Source organism: Mirounga leonina, unplaced genomic scaffold (assembly GCF_011800145.1).
Source record: "Mirounga leonina isolate KUSES-001 unplaced genomic scaffold, KU_Mleo_1.0 Mir_180, whole genome shotgun sequence".
In the NCBI taxonomy this organism is placed as follows: Eukaryota; Metazoa; Chordata; class Mammalia; order Carnivora; family Phocidae; genus Mirounga; species Mirounga leonina.
In genome coordinates this window covers 3,402,505-3,424,775 of record NW_023270469.1, presented here as the reverse complement: position 1 = coordinate 3,424,775, position 22,271 = coordinate 3,402,505, and the positions used below count along the sequence as shown (strand labels likewise).

General features: G+C 63.6%; 1 protein-coding gene across 5 annotated transcripts in view; it reads left to right on the top strand.

The window, feature by feature from the left end:
* GSE1 (Gse1 coiled-coil protein) overlaps positions 1–22,271 on the top strand; it is a 398,855-nt gene that overhangs the window by 350,919 nt on the left and 25,665 nt on the right. For 4 of the 5 annotated variants that reach the window (XM_035024655.1, XM_035024657.1, XM_035024654.1 and 1 more), the window contains exon 3: positions 12,197–12,415. The exons of the other annotated variant lie outside the window; for it this stretch is intronic. In XM_035024655.1, coding sequence (XP_034880546.1) covers positions 12,197–12,415 — 219 coding nt within the window. The remainder of the gene's footprint in view (positions 1–12,196; positions 12,416–22,271) is intronic. 5 annotated transcript variants of the gene reach the window in all.

Sequence of the window (22,271 nt, the reverse complement as noted above, 5' to 3'; positions counted from 1 at the left end):
AAGTCTGCCCCTTTGGCCCCAGAGTTGGATGAGGCCACCCTGTGAGCCGGAACCCCTCACCTGACTGGGTGGCTGTATGGCTCTGAGCTCCGTGTTAACCTGGGATGCGATCCTGAAGGTAATTCTCCTGACCTGGCCCAGGTGAGCTGCAAGCTCTTCTCCTAAGGGGGGGGGCTTGGATGAGTTGTATTTGGATGGATGGCTTCTCTGCCGGTCTAGAGGTCCGGCCAAACCTTCCAGTCCTGGAACCGGTTCCTCCAGGTGGAGGAGTTGCATGTCATAGTGGCTCGGAGGGGGTGCTGCCAGAGCCGGGTGTGGGGCATCCCTCCAGCTGCGTCTTATCCGTACCATGGGGTGCAGAGGCTGCGGCCCCTTTTCCCACCAAGACTCCAAGGCTCAAGGTGCCGGATCAGCCCCTGCAGACCCTCCGGTGCCGCCAGACGCTCGTCCTGGAGCCTCCCCTGCCTGCCGTGGTCTCGAAACCTTGCATGTGTGCGCACCCCTTTTCTCAGCCGGCTTGTGGCCCCTCCCCCCGCGGTGCCCTTCCTGCGCTCAGATGGTCGGTCTGTGGCCACAGGCAGCAATAAAAGGAATCGATCGGTGAGCTTTTGGTCAGGGCGGTATTGACGTTGGACAGGTTAAGCCGTCCCGGAGGAAAGTCTGTATCAAGCTGAGGAGGACCAGGTGTCCAAGCGAGGTGGGCAGGGGCCTGCTTCGTGCTGACCCCGAGTCTTCTCTCCTGGGGTGAGCCAGAGCGCAGGGCACCAGCTGGCCTCCCAGCCCGTGGGGGGGTCGTGCAGATGCTTTCTTGGGACGCGTGGCATGGGCTGTGTTGTCCTTGAGGAGGGCTGACTGTGAGGTAGGGATTATCCCCATTTGACCATTAGTTGGGAGAAATGGGGGCCCCTGCCTGCCTGCCTGCCTGCTCGCCCTCCGGTAGCTGGGAAATTCCGCAGGTGCATTTATCTTTGAGTCTTTGTTACCGTCTTACATGTGCTGGGGGTCAGACCGTTCATTCACTAGGCCGCTGGCCAGCCCGGAAGATACAAAGTTGAATGAGTGAAGCTCAAGTTCTCAGCAGGAACTCATGCGTCCTTGAAGCTGTGGAGCTGCGTGATCCCTCCCTGCCACCTCGGGAGTGGGGGGAGGTGGGCTGTCCCCCTGTAACCCAGGAGAAGACTAAGCTCTGGATCAGCCCCCGGGGAATGCCTGGCACCCCTTCGGCCTCTGGGCCCCATTTGGATAGGTGGTCTCTTCAGGAGGCTGTCTGGTCAGCCCTGCTTGAGCTCCCTGCTTGATCCGAGGCGAGGGCTGAGATCCTGTGTTTTAAATCAGATGGATGTTTGGGCCTTTTGAGCACACGGACTTTCTTCATCGTGCAGTTTTTGCCTACAAGCTCTTACGAGATTTTATCCGACTGGAGGGCTTCCTTACTGGGGGTGCCAGAGCCTGGGAGCCTGCCCCCGGGCACAGGCAGCGCATTTTAACCCGGTAGCTGGTTTCCAATGTCGTGTTGCCCCTTGCGCCGTGCTGTGTCTGGTGGGGGGGTCCATGCCAGTGTGTGTGTGTGCAGCCGGGGGCCCTCTATGCATTTGGGGGTGTCATGCCACGTGCAGTGAGCCCCCCAACAGCTGTGTGCAAGCCATGGGACTGGCTAGGGGAATGGGTGCCAAGAAGGGAAAGCTGATGTCTAAAGGTTTGACGTTCGGAGAGGGGGTCAGGAGGGTGCTTCTACCCACCAGCAGCAACCCAGACCTTTATTGACCCTATTCTGGCGAAGCGGGCTCCCCTCTGCACCCCTCAACCCTTGGCCCCCGAGGGGGGAAGAAAACCCTTCATGTAGCCAGCACCTGTTCCTGAGAGGGTTTGTGGCCCCCACAGTGGGTCTCTGGGGCAGACTGGGCCGAATCTCGCCATGTGGCTGGGAAGAGCTGGGTTTTGCGGTCCCCAAGGGTGAAGCCTGGCCGCTGTGAGAGCCGGTTCTGGGCTTCAGCATCCTGCATGGGTTGCGGGCACTGTCCAGGTTCCCAGCTGCAGCCGTGGAGGGATTACTTAGATTTGGATAGTCCACTTCTCAGCAGTTGATGGAGGTCAGCTGTGGACAGAAGAGGGAGACCCACCTGCCCTGTAGCACGGTTCGCACTGGAAGCTCATGGCTCGTGGTGAACCTTGACCTGTGGGCCCTGCTCGAGGTCCCATTTTGGCCACAGGGTAGCTGGTTTTCGGGGGCGAGGGGGCATTTACCGAGCTCTGGGCATAGCACATAGGGCTTTGCAGATGGTACATGAGCCCAGGAGGAAGTACCATTAGAACTTGGAGGTTCGGGATCTTACCTTTGTTGTGCCATATTCCTTCGGCCCAGGTGTGTAACATTGGGAACAGGTGTTAATACTCAGGGTTCTATACATAAAGCCCTCTGTGCCCTAAGAATCTATAACCTGTGTTTATGGATGCCACACATGCAGGTGAGCTTCTGTGAACTTGGCAGGTCTGTGTACAGAATTCAGTAGGTATATTTTTAGTAGGAGAGGGTCTAGTTTGCCATTTTGACCATTATGATAATGGACCTTTTTACAAAAGTAAAATTCCAATTTGAGGCAGGCCCTGGCTTGAGTGCCCTGGCTTTGAGCCAAGCAAGACCCGCTTGATGTTGACACATGCCAGGATCACAGCCTCCTTCCTGGTGAGCCCTCACCCCCAAATCTGAGCGTGTGGAGGGGTCAACCTCTTCCTGCTGAAACAGGATGGAGTTAAGGTGTTGGTAGCATCTGGGCTGAGGGTCCTGGCCACGGTACACGTCGATCCATAAGCTCCTACAGATACCTTTCACTTTCTGAGCCCATATATAGTTTCAGACCTGGTGAGATACACCCCTGCATTGAGCAAGCAGACCCACCTGAGACAGGAGGGGTGGGGACTTGGGACAACTGCTGTTCTCAGGATTATGGGTTGGTGGCTTTAATTTTATAAAAGAAACTGGAATCTTCATTTTGACTGGAAACCTCCCATTTTCAAATGTTGATCGATTCACTTTTAAGCAACATGGCTTGACAGCCAAATAAAAACAGGTTGAGGGTCAGAGGAGGCCTGCTTAGCCTCTGCCCGCCCTCATGTCTAGCCCCCCCATACCATTACTGATGGGGAAACTGAGGTTCGGACCTGGCAAGGTCCCCCCCCCGAGAAGTGGGGTGGGAGCCAGACCAGGAACTGGTCTTCTGGCTAGTTTTCCAGCCAACAGCCCTGTCCCTGGCCTGAACAGGGATGCTGGGCATCACCCTTTTTCCCCGTCAGGCCTGGTCGGCTGAGCACCTGTGAGGATGTGGCTGGCGTACCTCCGTCCCTGTTCTGTTGGCTTAGGACGCACCCAGTGCCCTTGGGGGCTGGGGCTGCAGGGGGACCAAGCCTGCCTTGCACGGACAGCTTTTGTCAGCACCCACTCCATATTGGAAGGACAGTGCTCTTAGGTTCTCTGTCCCTCCCTCACCAGAGGGGTAGGGTAGGAGGTGTTGAAACACCTGGACTCCTGGCCCCCAGCCTGGCTGCATGAGGGAGCCGGGAGTGGGGTCCAGGCTGGTCAAACGGTGGCCTCTCCTTTCTCTTTCCCCTGCTTTTCAACGTCTGTCCCCCACCCCCACCCCACCCCCAGTCGGGTTTTAACGGTTTCAGAAGGACCTGGCCTTGATGCCTGCCCTCCTGGCCTGTTTCCCCACCTGCTGCTCCATGGAAAGTTGGAGAATTTCAGTGGCCGCCTCCTGGCGGGGTTGGGTTTCTCTCCTTCAGGACCTCTCCTCTGCATCGGACACCTTTGACCCCCACCCGCTTCCTGCACCCCGTGCCTCTGGGAGTCTGCTGAAAGGGCTCCTTTGTGAGCGAGACTCAGCTCGGAGGTGACCTGGTTAGCTCAGATGCCATGTGGCACGTAAAAGGGTCCCTGTCCACCCTTGTCACCTCAGGCGGCTCCAGGGTGGATGCCCTCCAGCCAGGAGCTGTGGGGAGGTGGGGGTCCCAAAGTCGGATCCTCCTCCTCGCTCCCGGGTTTTATGCCAAGTGTAATACGGGTGTGGCACGTAGGTGGGTGCTGTCACAGGACTGGGGTCTGCAGAATGGGAGGCAACCCCAGCGAGTGGCCCTCCCCAGTGTCTTCCCATCTCAGTTGCCAGCACAGCAGTAAGGGAAAAGGGTTCAGGTTCTGGCCTCTCCGCATGCAGCCCTGGACAAGGGCGCCACTCTCTCCCCGCCTCCGCTTACCCATCTGTAGAGTGGGCAGAAGAGGCCGGCCACTTGGGATCGTTTGTGGGGTGAGGGCCGTTGGCCCTGGGACCCCCCGGGCGTGCGTGCGGCGGGAGGGATCGTGCTGGCCGGGATCCATCCTTGGCTCTGGCTCTGCCTTGCGGCCTGACTCTGGGCGGCCTCCCTGACGTCGTCATCGGCTGAGGTCTGTTTGCGGAGTTACTCTGATGCTCTGGGTGAAGCAGTCCGTGCATCCGCTGTGGCCATGAGGACTGTCCTGTCTGTGTTTTTGGGGAACGCCGCCCCGGATGCCGGGCTCCAGCCTTGACCCTGTCTCTTGGCCTTTTCTTGTTTTCTCTCAGTCGTCCGCTTCCCCGTGCTGCCGTTGTTGCCTCCCCTGGCCCCTCAGGACGGCTGGCCGCCCCCCGCCCCCCGCGGCTCACAGCTGCGCATCTGTCTGTCCAGCTTCTCTAGACCGGCAGCCGCCCAGAGTAGTCGCTGTCAGATGTCGCAGCCGTCTGCTGCCTGACTTCTGTCCTTCGCCTCCAGCCTCAGCCTCCGCCACTCCCCGTCTCCTGCAGCCTTGAACCTCAACCCCTAGACTGTCCTTGGCCGGCTCTGGCGGCCCCCCCTTCCGCGGGTGCCACCCCATGCCCGCTCTCCTCTCCACCCATTCTGTGGCTCCCACGGGGAGGGGCCATCCCCCCCGGGAACCTCTCAGGCGCCCCCGGCCCACAGCTGTTAAGCTCTTACCTGGTATGTGCCCATCAAGTGATGTGTGAGTAGGGGTCTCTCCTGAACGCGCCTCTTTCTTGTTTTCCCTAGAACCTGGATTTGCTCTCCCCACAGGCCCCCCACCCACATTACTAGCCGTGGCAGTGGGGGGGGATCAAGGCTGGGAGAACCCTAAACATTGGACCCCACTCGGGGTTTACAGTGGCTGTCGGGTGACCCCGGAAACTGGCTTTGGAAACCGCCCCCCCCCCCGTGGCGTGCCGGCTCTCATCGGTTATGTTTCTGGAGGACACTTTCCGAGGCTCAGAGGCTTCTGCCTTGGGCTCCCTAGTGACTTAACGCTGCTGAGTGACAGGTCTGCGCGGGGGGAGGGTGGCAGCCGCGTGGGAGAGGGAGCTGCCTTCTTACTCATTTTGGGCCTGGGCTGGGGTCTCCTGTGGACGTGGACGTGCAGGCTGGCCTCCGTCCCTGCCATCTCTGCCCTTCTCCCTGGTTCCAGGTCAGGATCCAGGCCATCTGCTGGGGCCTTCCGCTGCTCCAGCAGCTAGCCGTGGCTTTGGCCCAGCTCTCCAGCTCCTGCAGCCTTAGCCTTGGGGAGCAGGTCCTCTTCTGGGACTTGGCACAAGAAAGAGGCCCCAGTCCCCTTAGCGACCTACAACCTGAAGGGCTGTCCTCAGTCAAAAAGGCCATGAGGCCTAAGCAAGCCACCCTGTGCATCCGGAGCAGGAAAGCCTTCCTGCCTCTCCCACCCCCACCTCAGGAAAAATTGCTTCGTGCGAGTGAGCTCAGGACACGCCGAAGGCAGATATAATAATGAATTTATTATGAAGCTGCTCAGGCTCCCAGGATCACGTGGCGCCCCCCACCACCGCCCCCCACCCGGTCTCCGCAGCGGGGTCACCCCGGCCTTGTTAGGGCTGCAGGAGCATCCCCCCTTCGAGGGGCACGGGGATCACCGAGCGGGAGGCACGGTGGGGGGGCCCCCCCGAGCGCAGGGACACTCTGTATTTGCTCACAAACATTTCTTTCTGTGGTAATAAAAAATCATCAGGAGGGATGATGGGAGAATCCCAGTCCAGATCATGCGCACGGGGCAGGACAGGGAGGCCCCGCCGGCCCGGTCCTGCGGGGCGTAATTACCCCAGGGGGGGCGGCTGTCGGGGGGCGGGGGCGGACTGGTGCTTGAACCGGGAGCCAGCCGAAAATTCATCTCAGCCATTAGCTTGTAATTAGAGAGCATGGAGGGAGCAGGCCCGAGGTCTGGTGCCGGGTAGAGCCCATGAAAGGAAGCGGTAATTACAGGGTCTGCAGGAGGCCGGGTGGGAGGCCCGCACGCTGATTAATACGCCCGCCGCCCGCCACCCTCGAGGAGAGGAGGAGACCAGGAGGAGGCCTGCCTGGGACCACAGTTCGGGCGTGTTGGGCGCCTCCCCCCATTTAAGTCCTGCTGTTGGGAGCCTGGGGTGTGTTCTGAAGAACCAGAACAAGGTGGGTTTCCGGAGAGCTGCGAACGTCAGCCGGCCTGCCAGCCGGGCTGGCCCTGCACTTGCTTTTCCTTCCTTTTGCCCCCCCCCCCTTTTTTTTTTAAAGCTTTGTGCTGCTTCTGGCCATATTAGAAGCGTAGGCAGAAGAGGCAAAGTATGGATTAAAGACACCACGTTGGGGAGGGGGAGAAGCAGGAGCGGCAAGGGGCACCACCCTTGGCTGCTGCGGCCGGCACCGTCCACCGAGGGGGGCCGGGGCGTTGTGCGGGTGCTGACGGGCCAGTGGGGTTTGCCGCGGGCTCTCGGTTCTGGGGGGCCGGCCCCGAGGGTCCCAGGAGCGGTGGGATCTCACCTCCGGGCATCTGGCCTGGGAGGCTGGGTGGGCTGCCGGGGGCGGCCGGAGCCCCGTGCAGGGGAGGACAGCTGTTCGGGATGTAAATGAGAAGGCGAGGAGGCCACACGACCCGAGTCCCACCTGGCAGGAGAGCTCGGACAGCGGGGTGCAGGGGGGGCCCATGCCCGCCTCCAGCACCGCCCGGCCCTCCAGCGCTCATCCATCATTGGCCTCCACACAGTGGAGCTTATTCCCAGCTGTTAGGATAATGAATTTACATGAGCTGATAATGTAGACGAGAATTCAGTCAATGGCCAGGAGCACAGAAGTTAATAAATACCTTCTCTAATGAGGGCACGGGGAGCAGGCGCCCCATGGTCCTCTGGGGCCTCCTGAGGGTGCGGGGCCCGCCCCGAGGCCTGCTCTCCCCTCAGCCCACCCCTGCGGACTCCATGGTGGTGGCAGCGCCTGCCGTGGCCTCGGCCAGAGAGCACGTGCGTGGGGGAGGCCTGCGTCTGCCTCCCGGGGCAGGGCTTAGGGGGCAGGGGGCTCCCCCGAGGCTGCGTCAAGCCAGAGTAGGTCCAGGGTGACCCTTTGCCAGGCGTCGGGGTCCTCTGAGTTTGGCCTCTGCCTGTCCTGGGTGCAAAGGAGCTGCCATCCTGGCTGCTGGTGGTCCCCCAGCCCGCCCTCCCGGGGTGCACATGCCGAGAAGCGAGCGGGGCTAATTTTAGCTCGTTAATGAAGTGGCTGGCTTGGGATTCTATTTTAAGTGACCTGACAGCAGTAGCTTTCCTGGCTCGCAGCGCCCCTGGAGCCCAGAGCTAACACTATGACAGAGATGCTGGCTTTGGGGGACCCCCAGGAACCCGGAGGGCTGCTGCCAGAGCCCAGGGAGCAGGTGCCAGGCTTTGTCTGAGGAGGGGAGGTTACTCAGCGCCAGCAGGAGTGTGACTGTCATCCAGGGGAGGGCGTGGAGGGGGATCTGCCCCCCGAGACCCTGCTCACCAGGCAGGGGCAGGGGCCAGTAGGTGAGGATTTATTTGGGTTTGAGTTCCAGCAGGGGAGGCCCTGGCCTGGGGGCGCCTCCGGGCCCTCTGTTGGTGTGCCCACTTCGTGTTGGTGGGTCTCCATCTCTTTGATGACCACCCCCCCCATTTACTTATTTTACTTTACTTATTTATTTAGATTTCCTGTATTGGCGAGAGAGAGCACACAGGCACATGAGCAGGGGGAGGGGCAGAGGGAGAGGGAGAAGCAGACTCCCTGCTGAGCAGGGAGCCCAGCATGGGGCTCGATCCCAGGACCCTGGGAGTATGAACTGAGCCCCCCAGGTGCCCCGATGATCCCCCCTTTTTAAGAACCTGGTTTATTGCAGAGAAGCTACAACATAAGAAGTGAGACCTTTGTTCTTCTTCCTGCCACTTGAAGACCCCCACCAACACCTTAAGGGGCATGTGATCTTTGGGGTCTGGCCTGGGATTTGTCCTGTGGCTACCGCCTGCCTGTCCCAGCACCTTGGTGCCACTCTGCCCAGCACTGTCAGCTGGCGGTCACAACAGGTCCACCCAGGTCACCAGCTGGCCAGCCTGTCACATGGCCATTGGGCAGTGGCCTCACATCGGCTCCTGGGCCTTGGGGACTGTCACTGGGAGGTGGAATGACCGCACTGTCTACCCTCACTTCCCCACCCCTTGTCCCCTCATCCCCATCTCTTACATCCTTGTGCGGTGTGGGGCAGGATGGGTCTGGATCTGGGCCCTGACCACTTTGGCATAAACAGGATGCAGGTGCTTTGTTGCAGTAATCTCAGCCCTGCTGTTAACCGTCTGTCGGCCCTTGGATCCAAGCCTGGCCTCCCGCATCTGTAAAATGGGCACAGTGACACCTTTCTCACAGAATTGATTAAAGAGAGATGGCTGGCTCTCTAAGGACTGAGGGAACAGGGAAGGTGTGGTTGACGGTCTCCGATGGCATCGGGGTGGGGGGGCCATGTTGGTCATGGAGTATTTGCAGATGGTCGAACTTCTGGGGTTCCAAGAAGGAAGAGAGATGGGGAGAGAGCTCGAGACGGCAGTCTTGGTCAGTAGAACGTGTGGTGGTATTGTGTCGGTTATCCTAAGCTGCGTAACGAACTCTCCCAGACTTAACATTCGGGGATGCGGGGCGGCTCAGAGGCTCCAAGAAGGCTGTGATTCAGCTGGCAGCCGGGGCTGTGGTGTCATCCGAAGGCTCATCTGGGTGGCGGGGTGGGGGGGGGGAGGAACGTGGCTTTTGTCTGGAGGCGGCAGGAAACCTGGACCACTGCGGGCAGCCTGAGCACGCTCCACTCAAGTGACGCAGGAGAGTGGCCACCATGGTCTCTTCTTGGAAGGCACACGCCACCACTTCCACCATACTCTGTTGGTCAGAAGTGAGTCCGGCAAGAGAATTAGTCTCCACCCCTTGAAGGGATGAGCAACAAAGACTTTGTGGATGTCTTTTTCAGACACTTGGGCGACACGTGTTTTAGCCGTGTGCGCGCGCATGTTTATCCCTTCTGGTCGAGCATCCCGTTGAGGCCTTGGAGCGGGCAGGTGGTGTGAGGTGTGAGGGGAGGCCGTGTGGGGCCGGGAGACAGGGTTCGAGTCCTGGGCGTGCTGCCTGACTGTGGCCTTGCGCCATCCGTACGACCGGGACCGGACTGTGAACAGCTGCTGGCCTCTCCTACGCCCGTCTGGGGGCATCTTGGGAGGTGACCCAGCCATGCCTAACTGATGTCCCCTGCGGGAGAGAGCCCAGGGTCCCTCCTCACACCTTGTCTCCCAGCAGCTCTGCGTAGCCACACCTTCCTCTGAGTGTTTGGCCAGGACCAGCAGGGGCCTTATCCCCACAAGGCCTCCATTTTACCATATAGCATCTTTAAGTGCTGTCTCTCCTTCCAGAACAGCCATCAGCTCCCACGTGTGACCCATCCTCAGCTGCCGCCCACTCAGGCACGCGGAACTGTGCTCTGCCCGCGGCGTGCACGCCGGGCTGTGCAGTCCCCGGCCTGGGGAGGGACCGTGGGGGGCACCCTAAACAGCACGTGGGCTTCTGACGCCACATCACCTGGTCCCCCAGGTGGGGCAGGCAGCACAATTCTGGAAGCGTGTGTTCTGGTTTGCGGAGGCTGACCTGTGAGGCCACGGCCGGGCCCCTTGGTCATCCGGACCTGTGTTTCTGCTCCTCCATAGGCTGGTGGACTGTTTAATAAATGGCCCCTGGTGTGCACTGGGCACACTCTAAAGTCCCTCTTGTTAGTTCCTTGAAGTCTGTCTAGATGAACCTACAAGGTAGACTTTGTCCTTATTGCATTTTACAGATGAGGAGACAGGCCCAGAGAAGCAAAGGGACTTGCCTGAGGTCATACAGCTTTGAGGCTCCAGAACGGGATTCATTCCCCAGGTACCTGGCAGCCAAGTGAATGCTAAGCTTGACCTTCGGGCCCCTACTTCCTCACTTCATGACCTTGGCCTCCTGCCCCCTCTGTCCACGCTGTCCACTGGAGGAAGAAAAGGTGCCGGTGGTAGCCTGGGGCCACACTCCCAGAGCGTAACATCCATCGTGCTCAGTGGTCCTCCAGGGGCCAGCTGGGTGCTGAGTTGGCCAAGAATGACCCGGGCCTGAGACCTGTGTTTTTTGGCAATCAGGCTTCTGGGGAAGGAACCCTCACACCCCGCTAGATTCTTGGGTTTCTCCACTGGGATTCACCCCCCCACCCCTGCTATTCCAGGAAGAGGAGGACGCGCGGGTCAGCCGGGGCTTGACGCTGCCCCGCAGCTGGGAGGCCGGCAGGCTGGCTGTGGGCACCGGAGCCCTTGTGGGGGTCCTTTGTTCCCACACACAAGCCCTCAGTATTGTCTTGGATGCGCCAGCCTGAGCCCCCAAGGATGGCTCTTCCTGCCCCACCTGGCGCTCTGGGACTCGGGCTTTAGGACGTGTGTCCGGGCCCGCTGCCTCTCCCAGCTAGTTCTGGGGGCAGCAGGTGGGCGCCTACCCCTGCCTCACCCCCCTGTGGGGATCCCCCTCTTCTCACCTGGCCGCCTTCCAGCCTGCTGGCCCACAGGGTTGGACATGGAAGCAGGTTCCAGGTAGACTCCTTTAGACTCAGTGCAGAACCCAGTGGAGGTGAGGTGGGCACTGGAGGCCACGAAGAGCCTCTTGGGGTGTGGACCGCAGCCGGGGGGGGGGGGCGGGGTCCCTTGCCACCACCCTGTAAGAAGTGCATGTTTCTCGCACTGTTGTGTTCTTGAGCGTTCTAGGATTGTGTTCCTCCACTCGCGACTCCCAAGGACCCTTCGCCGGATGCCTGCCCCTCCCGGGTGTCCGTCTGGGGGTTTGGAAGTCAATTCGCTTCTCCCTGCACACGACCTGTGGCCCCTGCCAGCCACAAGGCCATCGGGCTTGATTTACACCCCTGGAACGCACCCACAGCGAGGGGGCGGGGAGCGGGGCCCGGGCCAGGCAGGTGGCCCCGAGAGGGCAGGGAATGGTAATGGAAAACTTATTTATGGCACCGCTTCCTTGGCCGCCTGAGATGGAGCTGGGCCTTTTATTTTTTTAAGATTTTATTTTGTTTATTTGAGAGAGAGAGAATGAGAGACAGAGAGCATGAGAGGGAGGAGGGTCAGAGGGAGAAGCAGGCTCCCCGCTGAGCCAGGGAGCCCGATGCGGGACTCGATCCCGGGACTCCAGGATCACGACCTGAGCCGAAGGCAGTCGCTCAACCAACTGAGCCACCCAGGCGCCCTAGCTGGGCCTTTATTGATTGGGCAATCGGGAGGCAGGTTCAGCCTCCTTGTTGACACTTGGACGGGACGTGAGAGGCTGGGGGCCTGTGGGAAGGTGGCTGTTTGCCCACTGATGGTGGGTCAGACTACAGTTGTGTGTCTTTGGTCTGCAGGCAGGGCGTGCGGGGCAGCCGCGTTCTCTCCCCCACAGCGCACGCAAAGGCCGACGGGGCTGTTCTCCGAGGCACCTGCGTCGCTGGGGACCTGCCAGCATCCCGGGTGGCCTGCCTGGGATCAGACCCTGAGTCTGTGTTTTCTCTAGAACGGGGGCAGGCGCAGCGCCTCCCTGTCCCTCCCGCACGCGGGAGCAGGTGCTCTGGGATCCTGCTGGGCTGAGCCGTCTGGCGTCTGCAGTCACGGGGTGCTGGGTGCACCTGAGGCTGTGACTGTGGGTCCATGGGGGTGGGGGCGCCGCGGCCCCGCTCTCTCTGGCGCTGGCCCTCTTCCGCCTTGCTTGTCCTGCCAGAGCCGCCCGCGTCTGCTCGCACTCCCTGTCCCTGCATGCTGCTCGCTGGCGCCGGGACCCCGCGCCCCGCGGACCCCCACTCTGGTGCTGGGCCCTCCTACTCTCTGGGTGACCTCTGGTTCTTCTTTTCCTGTTTCAGGCATGAGCCATGAGCCCAAGTCCCCTTCACTAGGGATGCTTTCCACCGCGACCAGGACCACCGCCACCGTCAACCCCCTCACCCCCTCGCCGCTCAATGGCGCCCTGGTGCCCAGCGGCAGCCCCGCCACCAGCAATGCGCTGTCGGCCCAGGCCGCGCCGTCCTCCAGCTTTGCCGCCGCGCTGCGCAAGCTCGCCAAACAGGCGGAGGAGCCCAGAGGTAAGAGGCGCGCCCGCCAGGCTGCAGCCCGCGGGGGGAGCGCAGCCCCCTCGTCCCGAGCAGGAGCTGGAGCCGCCCCGGGGTGGGCTCCCGGCCACTCCGCTGTCCCTCGCGCTGCCTCGTTCTGGGGGGTGGGCGGCGCCGTCCCGACTGCAGGCCCTCCCGGCCCCCCGCCCGGCCGGCGAGCCCACCCCGCCCTGGCACCTCTGCTTTTTGCTTCTGCCTCTCTGCCGCCTCTGTCCGGCCTTGTCTCCAGGGGCCACCGCGGGGGTGGCTACAGTCTCTAGAAACCCACTTGGTCTCAGAGTGGGGGTCTCTGGGACAGCTCCCCCCATGACTGCCTAACTCCCTGAGGCAAGGGTTGCGTGCCGGCGTGGATGGGTGTCCCCCAGATCGGAGCCCTGGCTTCTGGGGTCACTTGGGCAGTGACATGCTGTGTGGCTCTGGGCAAACGCTGACCCTCTCTGAGCTTTGATCTTTATTCGGAGGCTCCCTGGGCCTCCGGCTTCAGGCCCTTCTGGGGACCACCATCCAGTTGCCCATGTTAGTCTGGGTCATGGGCTGCTGGTTGGACAAGAGGGTAGGAGGCAGTTTGTGGCTGGGGCCGCCGGGAGTCCTGGGCCAGTCTCTGGACTTGCTGCTCGGATGTGGGGCTGCCCTCTGGGCAGAGGAAGCAGGGACCTGGGTGCCTCTGCCCACCATCTATCTTGCCCCAGAGGTCTAGGGCTTGTGTCCCAGGGCCCTGTGCGGGGACGACACGTGTGTCTGTGTACAGAAGCTCGGCAGGAGGGACCTTTGCCCTGACCTGGGGTGGCTGGGGGTCTTCGGAGTTCTGCATCTCCCCTCTTCCCGGCTGTTGGGCAGTGAGCTCGGGATTGACTGGGTGGGCCGCGGCCTGGGAGGGCAGACCGCTGGGGCCTGGTTCTGTGTCCGCCTGGGCAGAGCATGATTGCTGGCAGACCCGCACACTCCTCACCCTCCACGCCCACCAGGGCGCACTGCCTGGCCACGTCCAGTATCGGGAGGCCCTGCTGTCCCAGGCCACGGCGTGCCATGGCGTGCCACACAGCTGGGGAGCAGGTGGCCCCACAGAAGGCAGCGAGCTCCCCACCCGGGCCCAAGGGGGCCCGCACGCCAGCTGTCGTGGGGGTGCGCACACAGCGGGGACGGGGTGGCTGAGACTCGGCGGTCCCCTCGGGTGACGGGACGCCCCCGTGGCAGAATTTGCCCGCCAGCTCCTTGTTCTGGCTGTGTCCTTTCTCAGCCTTCGGGAGGCAGTGTCGGCACGTGGGAAAAGTCGCCGCCAACCGTCCCTCCACCTCAGGGGGCACGTCCTGGGGTGACAGCTCACCGCTGCAGAGCACGTGGCCGTGCAAGGGCCCTTCTCCTCCTTGCAGAGGCAGGCAGGGGAGGTCCGCAGACGGGGGCTCACGCCAGGGCCGTGGGCCCAGGGCACGAGCCTGTCTCGATGGTGGTGTCTGTTCTCCGCTGCCGCAGGCTGGTCTTGGCGTCCGGCTGAAGGACAGGCCAGCAGGCAGCCCACGTGCCAGAGGCTTCCGGGCCTCAGTGGCCGGGAACAGAGTGTGTTGCTGGCAGAGGCCAGGCCCGGTGGCCGTGGGGCCCTGTTCCTCGTGGCTCTGGCCCGGCCGTTCCGTGTGCTCGCCGTCCTGGGAGGAGTGCCTCCCCGGTGGGGGGCCGGGAGAGGGAAGACCGGCCCCAGCCACGCTGCCCGGAGCCCTCACTGTCGTGGGAGCATGGCATCTGCAGCTGGCGGACCGGTCACCCCGTCCTTCAGATGGCAGGGCCGAGGTTTGGGAAGCACTGTTTGAACCCGGGACGCCCCCCACTCAGGTTCCGCCGTGTGTGCACCTCGGCTCCCGACACCCTGTGTCTTGAGAACGGTAGGCTCTCCGGCGGCCCCACGCCAGGCTCTGAGAGTTGGAAGCCTTGAAGCGAGGCCCTGAGCTCCGTGTTCCATTCTTGATCGGCTCCACCCCCGTTAGGCCTCAGTTTGAGGAAACGAGGAGGTGCTGGCCCTCTCGGGAGCATCCCTGGGCCGCACCCCGTGCCTGGTCCCCTTTTCCTCACTCAGTCGTCCCAACTGTGACCTTGCTGTCTCCCCCATCAGCAGAAGGGGCTCACAGCCCGGAGTTGCTCAGTGTACAGATGGTGAGTCTGAGGCTCAGAGAGGTCAAGTCATGAGCCCGAGGCACACAGCTCGTTAGGACGGCAGCCCTGGGTGGAAGCCCCCTCGCCCCTGGACCCACCTCAGTGGTGCGGGGGGCCGCGGGTGATGGGGGTGTCGGCTTCCGGAAGCCTGGGTGCAGCGGGGGCACGAGGGGAGAGCCAGCAGGCCCCAGTGCTTCTGCCCTGCCTTTCCCCCTGGAACCGCGGGGGGCGGGGGGTGCTTTGCTGGGCTTGGTGGTCGGGGAAGGAGCCGGCTAGTGGTTAAATTATGAAGATTGAGTCAGTGCCATGAGAGCTCTCTTGTAAAGCAGTAGGGTGCCGTGGTCTTTTGGGTCTTCAGAGTCGTGCGGGCGTGACCCCTAACTCCCAGACCACGGTCGGCTGGGGGTTTGGGGGGGGGGGGCACTAAGCGCGTGTGACTGGTGTTCCAGGGCCGTCCCCGCGCGGCATGCTAGGACTTCGTTCCTTCTCACGGCCGAATGACCTTGTGTCTGGCTGGCACCCCGCACCGGTCACTGGCTGTCTCCAGCTGCGCTCTCTGTCCGCGGGGCTGGGGGACACCACTGAGCCGCGGGCTGGCCGCCATCCCTCGTCCTAGGCAGCGGAGGGGAATCTGGAAGCTGTGGACTCGAGTCCCAAGACCCCACAGCCTCCGGCCCCTCCCTGGCCTGTTGCTGACCTTCCCCCCACTCCCCGGGGCCCCTGTCTCTGTGGGCTCCCCCTGGCCGACTGCCCACAGCCTTGTCCCTGTGGACACAGAGGTCCTGGGTGGAGCCAGACCTCCACGGGGGTGGTGGGGGAGGCAGGGCTCGTCCTGGCGGCCACATGCAGCCTGGGGCGTCTCGGGCTCACCTCTGACCCCGTCCCCCTCCCTTGCTGTGATGCGCCCCCTTGTTCTGAGCAGCGGCCCAAACTGTCCCCTCCACTTCTCGGGCTAATGTCTTCCCTCACGTCGTCGTGTCCCGAGGGTACAGTTGAAACATTCAGTTCACAGAGGACGTCACCTCCGTGCTGGAGGGTTTGCTCTACCTCTGGAGAAAGGATGAGAACTGCAAAGTCAGCCGTTCGGTGGGGGATTTTCTGTGTCCCGGGGCTCTGAGGTGCCTTTTTGGCAGCCAAACCCCCCGGGGGGCTGTGTGGAGTGGCTGTAGGTGCCATGAGGCCTGGACCCGCCTCATCCCCTGGCTCACATCCTTGCTGTGTGACCTGGGCACGTCGCTTTACCTCTCTGGGCTGCTTTCTTAGCTCATCCTCATAGATTTGGATTCAGAGAGAACACACTAGGGCCTGGCACGGCAGCTGCATGCACCAAATGGGGGCCGCCGTGCCCCCCTCCCCCCCCCCGACCACTGCGCCGCGAGGGGCTGGAGGGGTCTCCGTGGGAAGGCGGTGGACTGGGACTCGTGGACTTGCGATCACCCCTGTGCTGGGGGTCAGCTGCTGGCTCCGTGGCTGCGCTCTGTCTCCGGGTCCCTCCTCTTTACCCCTCGCAGGGAGTGATCGCGCGCACGCAGCACATTCTTCTGGAAGAGGCTTGGGGTCTGACCCCTGGTTGGTCCCAGCTGTACCCGTGAGACCGTCTCTCCATGACAGGCCAGGGCGTGCGCCCCTGAGCTGTGGCAGCTCGCGTGGAGCCCCTTGCTGCCGTGGCTGCTGGGCGACCCTCCCCCCCGTTTCTCTGGCCACAAAAAGGATGTCCTCCTGGGCCACTCGGCCCTCTGTCCCCTCCTGAAGCTGCTCGTCCAGCTCCAGCACTGACCTGGCAGCCTCGTCCCTGCCTGTCCCCCCACCAGAGCCTCTTCTGGAAAGAGACCGTACGCCCCCCCCCACACCCCTACATTGGCATATGAAGCCCAATTTTAGCCTTGGAACGAGCCCCAGCCTAGGGACCCCGAGACCCCACTGACCCTCAGAGCGTCCCACCCTCCTCCAAGGCCTGCCTCGCAGGGCTTGTCGGGGCCTCCAGCTACCCTGTGAGCTCAGAGGTGCTTGTTGAATGACCGAGTGAGGGGGTGAGCCGGGAAATGCCACGCCTGGAGTCCGACAGCCCCTCCATCTGCCCTCGGAGCTGCCCTAGGTGGGCGGGCACCCCCTCCCCAGCGGCCCTGACCCTTCCCCTGAGCTCCCTGCAGAGGGCGAGCCTGGGCGCCCGCATCCCTGCCGGCCAGAGCATGACGCTGCAGAGGCCGCTGCCAGGCGCTGGCTCTCAGAGGCTGTGGGGCAGTCTGCTCGCCTGGCCTCCACCCTGCAGCAGGCACCTCCCGTGGGGCTGCAGCGCCCTAGTGCTGAGGGCCGGGCGGGGGCCGCGGTGCGGACCCCACCCCTAGAACCTGCCGGGAGGGTCCTAACTCTGATGCGTCGTCCCTGCGCGCCTGGCCCCCCTTTTCCGGCTTGCACACCGCTCGCCTCCTCGGAGGGCAGGTGTCTCTGGGCAGTCCCTGCTGGGGCCTGGGGGCCCTGGCTGGGCAGAGGGAGCGGGGTGGGCCCCGAAGCCTCTGGGGCCTGTTCGGTCCCAGCAAAGTGTGTCAGGCGCATGGTGTTGCCACACTGGGCCCCGTGGGGTGGCCGACCACCTCCCCCGAGGGGGCGTCTTCCAAGAGCACCGGCCCCGGGGGCGGGGGCAGCTGGACTTGAATTTCTAACTCTGCAGGTCCAGAGCCCCGAACCCGGGCGCCCCTGCCTGGCTTCCTTCCGCGGCGTCTTGGCTGCCTGCCTCATCTTGTCCCTGGCTCTGCAGGCGGCTCTGGTTACGGCCGGGCCGGGCCACGGGAGCTGCCGGAGCAGAGGTCCTGTGCCTGAGCCCCAGGGAGGGAGGCGGGGACGCGTCCCTCCCTCGCTGGAGGGTGCAGGTGGGACTCTGCCCACCAGCGTGGGCGTCACGCAGCCGGCCTGATGGAGCAGGCTGGGTCTTCCCTGCTGCCTCCTGAAATCTGCCTCTTTCAGAGAAAACAGCCAAACCCAGGAAGGAAAGATCTTGCCTGGCACGCTCCCCGCATGCGTGTGTCCGCCGTGCGCTGGCATTTCCCTGTGGGCCCCTGCGGCCCCATCCGTCTCCGAGCACAGGTGTGAGCTCGTGGTGGGGGTGGGGGACCTCCTCTGTCCACTGGGCCCTGGGGATTCTGGAGGCAAGGGCCGGAGGGCAGGGGAGGCCAGAGCTGGAGGAGAGCGAGGCCTGGGAGCTGCATGGGCCCTGGACACAGGGAGGTGGCGGGGGGACGGCTGGCTGGGCAGGAAGGGTATGACCAGAACAATGGACCAGGGGGCGGTGCTCGGCGCGGCAGGCCTCCCCGGCTGTGGAGACACGCCACCGACTTGGCCCTGTCCCCTCCCCGAAGCTCCCTCTGCCTCCGTGCTCCTTGCTAGCCCCAGTCCCGCTCATAGGCCAGTAACGGGCCCCTGGAACGCAGTTCGTAAGACAGACCCACACCTTGTCTTTGCCGATTTGGGTTTACGGATGGTCACGTGGTGGCAAATCGGGCACAGGACCGCGCCGGGGGCCGTGAGGTGGGACAGGGCTCCCCACTGCTCTACGCCAGAGGGCACGTTCCGGGGAGGCCCACTCTGGGACTGTCCAGGGAGTTGTGTCCAGCCGACTGCCAGCCTTCCGGGAGGCTTCCTGCGGGCCCCACGGCCCCTCAGCCTTGCAAGCAGAGGGGGCCGCGCTGGTGGCCAGTCTGCTCTCTGGGTCCAAATGGCGTTCGCCCACCAGGCCTGGGGAGGTCGGGGGAGGATGGGGAGGGCAGGGCACCCCGTAACTGCGAGGCAGTGGAGGCTGTCCGTCCTCTGGAATACAGCAGTCTGCTCAGGGCCCCTCCGAGGTGGACCTGGGACAGAACAGACTGCAGGAGTGAGCAGAGGGCCCTGGCGAGCAGGTGCACGCAGGGTCCTCGGGGGAGCCCGCCCCACCCTGCTTGTGGCCATGGGTTCCAGGTTGCTGCCTGGCCTGGATGAAGCCTGGCAAACCCTCGCTGGGACAGGGGTCCTGCGCTTGGCCCCTCCCACACACAAGTCTGTCCCTGCGGTGCTGCCCCTTCCAGGCCCCCCAAGCTCGGGTGGCCCAGCCTCCGGAGTGGACATCCCAGGAAGACATCCCGAGGGTCCCTTTTTAGGGAGACTGTTCTCTTGTCTCCTCCCTGTCGTCAGGGGTGAGGCCCCAGGCGCAGTGTGCCTGAGAGCTGGCCTCGCCCTGCACGCGCTACGGTGCTGGGGTGGGTGGGGGTCCTGCAGCTGGGCGCGGGGGTCCTCACTCCGGAGTCCAGCGGGGGGTGCGTCATCGTGGTCGTCGCTTGTGTGTCTGGGAGAGCGGACGGCCGTCGAGAGCTTGCGGTTTTGTTTCCAGGCTACCCACCCCCCGCCGGGACTGGGGTCTCAGCTGTTAATTACATGTGCCCGGGGGCCCCGGCGCTAATCCTCCGAGTCAGACAGCAGAGGGGACGCCGCGTGCCTCCAGTTAATGAGGGCGGGCATAGGTTGGTGCCGCCGCGCGGGAGCGGGTCGGGGTGGCTGCTCGCTCATTGTGGGTGCGTGGCCAGGGATCGATCGCCTGCTCTGGCCGGCCATTGATGCCCACCCCCCGGGGGATGAGACTGCTAATTGTCGATGGCCTCCTGGTCCAAGTGCACCTGGGCCCCCCAGCTCCCCCCGCCCCGCCCCTCACCCCCTGGTGATTAGAAATGAGGTTAATCCAGAGAGGCAGCTAATGGCATGAGGCGGAGCCTTTTCGAGGGGAGGAGAGTGGCCTGGGGCGCCTGGTGCTGGCAGGTGCTCCTGCCTGCGAGGCCCCCCAGGGCTGCCGCACCGCGGGGCGCGAGCCGTGTGGGCCCTTGGCCCATCTGCCCAGCGCCTGGGGGCCCAGAGCCCACTTGGCCTTTGACCCCGGCTTTTCCTCCGGGCTCTTGCCGGCCTCTGCCTTGATCACTAGTGCTCTTGACCTGTGTGCGTTTTCCTTGCCTCCTGCTTCGGCTCCAGAGCGCACCTGTCTCTCCCCCACCCCATCCCCGGGCAGAGGGTGGGCAGGGCTGCCCGGGCTGTGGGCCTGGCGGCCGAGCGCGGGGCTGAGTGGGAGACGAGCCGTGAGCGCCAGAGACACAGCAGCCCTCACAGAGCCAAGGGGCTGGGCACAGCAAACGAAATGGGTCTCCGCGTAGGAGGGAGGGTAGCCGGCCGTAGAAAGGGGGTCCTGACGCCCACGGCCGCACGCACGCACCATAAAAGCCACGCTGAGTGAGCAGCAGCGGGGGGGAAGGTCACATACCGCGGGGTCGTTTATAGGAACCGGCCAGAGTGGGCACATCCTTGGAGACCACAGGGATTGGGGGCTGGGGGCTCGGGCTTCCTTTCTGGGGTGGTGGCGGCCCCTCTGTGAAGGTGCCGGGACCGTTGAGTTGCACGCTGGAGGTGGGCGTTGTGTGGTGCGGGGCCGCAGAGGTTCCGTGGAAATTCTGTTTTAAGGAAAAGATCCCTTATCTAGTGTGTTGTTCTGTTTTTTGGTGTTTTTTTTTTTTTTCTCAAAAATGCAAAGTGGAACTTTTTATCACAGTCTAGATAAGCCAGAGAAAAGTGCACGGATGGCCAGTGTCCAGGGGCAGGGTCTCGGAGTGACCCCGCGCGTCAGGGGCCAGCCGCCTATCACCCCCGCCCCGGCGGCCGCACCGGGCCTTAGCGGGCTGTCTGCACTCCAGTGGGTGCGCTGCCTGCCGCCCCTGCAGGGGGAGGGGGGGGCGCTCCAGCCTGAGGACGGGCCCCCTGTGGTCTCGGCTGCCCGCAGGCCGCTTGCCGTGTCTCTGGTGGGCGTCAGCCCCGTGTCGCTGGGTGCCTTCCCCGGAATAGGGCTGCGGCCTTGAAGATGCTGCTGGTCTTGCAAAGTTGCACAGACCTGGGTGACGGTGCAGGACTAAGCACTGAGCTGCCTCTCGGTCAGCCGGTCAGCACGGGCCGCAGTCCACCAGCCCCGAGGGCAGCTCTGCTCGCAGGACTGGCTGGATCCGCCTGTGACAGCCCCCCCCAAAAGCCGCGGCGGTCATGAAACCAGCTTCAGGTGCAGGACCGGCTGGCTGGTCACCGACTTGGCCAGACAGAGCTTGTTTCGAAGCCTCAGGCTGTCCCCACTGGGATGGGAAGGGGGCCCCGTTGTGCAGTACTGACCCTGCCCCGGTGGTAATGACCTCTGACCGGGAGGTTCAGGCCTCACCCAGGGTAGTGGGGAGCAGAGCTGGGCTTGGTCCGGCCAGCGTGGGGTGGCAGAACTCTTGGGGTGGGGGCTGGGGTTGCTGCTTCAGCTGGGGAATAGGGGGTCACCGTTCAGGGCCAGCGGCCCTCGGGCAGCTCCGTGAGGGACACCCGGCCTCCGTGGTGGTCTTGATATTGCCGAGCAGAACGTGCTGTTGGGCTGCTCTGGGGCTTGGCCTGTGGGGTTGGGCCTGGGCGTCTCCTTGGGGCTGCCTTGCACAGTTGCACACGCGTGTACCAGCCTAGGGAGCTCTGGTGCTTAGGTCAGGGGTCTGTCCCGATGTCGCCGGGGCCTCCACGTCCAGCCACTCTACTTCTGGTGATGCTGCTGAGACCACGCTTGGCTGGTCAGGGCTCCCTGGGGCAGGAAGGATAGATGGCACCGCAGTGACCCCTTGGCAGCTGGGAGGTTCCATCTGGTAACGTGAGTGTGGCCACTGGAGCTGGTGTGGAGACAGGGTGAGGGTCCCTTGGCCCCTGGGAACGAGGCAGGTTTGGAGTGAAATCTGGGAGGATGCCTGCACACCGATGGGATTCTCCTTCCACGAGGGGCTCTCTCTGCTGACCCTGCTTCCCTTTCCCCCCACCCACGTGGGGCTCTTGCCAACAGAAGGTGCCCGTGGGGACCCTTCAGAAGGGTCAGTGCTTTCCCTTTGAGTCCAAGAGCAATACGGGGCGTCTCCAGGCCGCTGCTTGGGATTGCCAGCGGTGGTCTCCTCGTGCAGCTCGGCCAGAGCCCCCGCCCCCCGCCCGTCACCGTAGCTGACCGTGTGTCCTGCCTCGTGCGTAGCCCCAGCTGCTCTCGTGCTTTCAGGTGACGGGGGGTCCGTCTGGGGTCGGTGGTCTGGGACGGGGGCTTGGGCGGCGTGAGCCAGTGTGTGGCCCCACCACGGTGTGGGCACGTGCGGGGGTCTCCTTCCCCGAGTGCGGGCTGGATGTGTGCGCGCCGTGGGTTTCGCCGGGCCCGGGCTGGCCTCTCGAGGACCCCCAGAGAGTGCTGGACTAGCCCGGGCCAGGCCCGGCCTGCACTCCAGCCAGGACGTGCCCGGGGAGGGTGTGGGGCCACTGGAGACCAGGCGGGTGCCTGCTGGGGGCCGGGACCTGGGGAGCATGATGACCTCATTGCTGCCTGTTGCGGGGGGAGCAGCCGACGAGGGCCTTCTGCGGGGGACCCTGGAGCGCTTTCCTGCCAGCCCGCCCGAAGCCCCGGTCCCCCACCCCCACCGGCTCTGCCGCCTCCAGCCCGCCTCCAGGGGCACAGCGGGGAGGAGTGACGGGGAGGAGTGACGCTGGGCTCTGAGGTTCTTGGGGCGGGGGGGGAGACTGAAGTGATCTGGAGCCGGGTAGCGGTCTTGGTTGCACGACTCAATGTGCTAGAAATCTGGGACCTTTGTGCTGTAAATGGTGAACTAAATCTCAATTTTATTTTATTTTTTTTAAG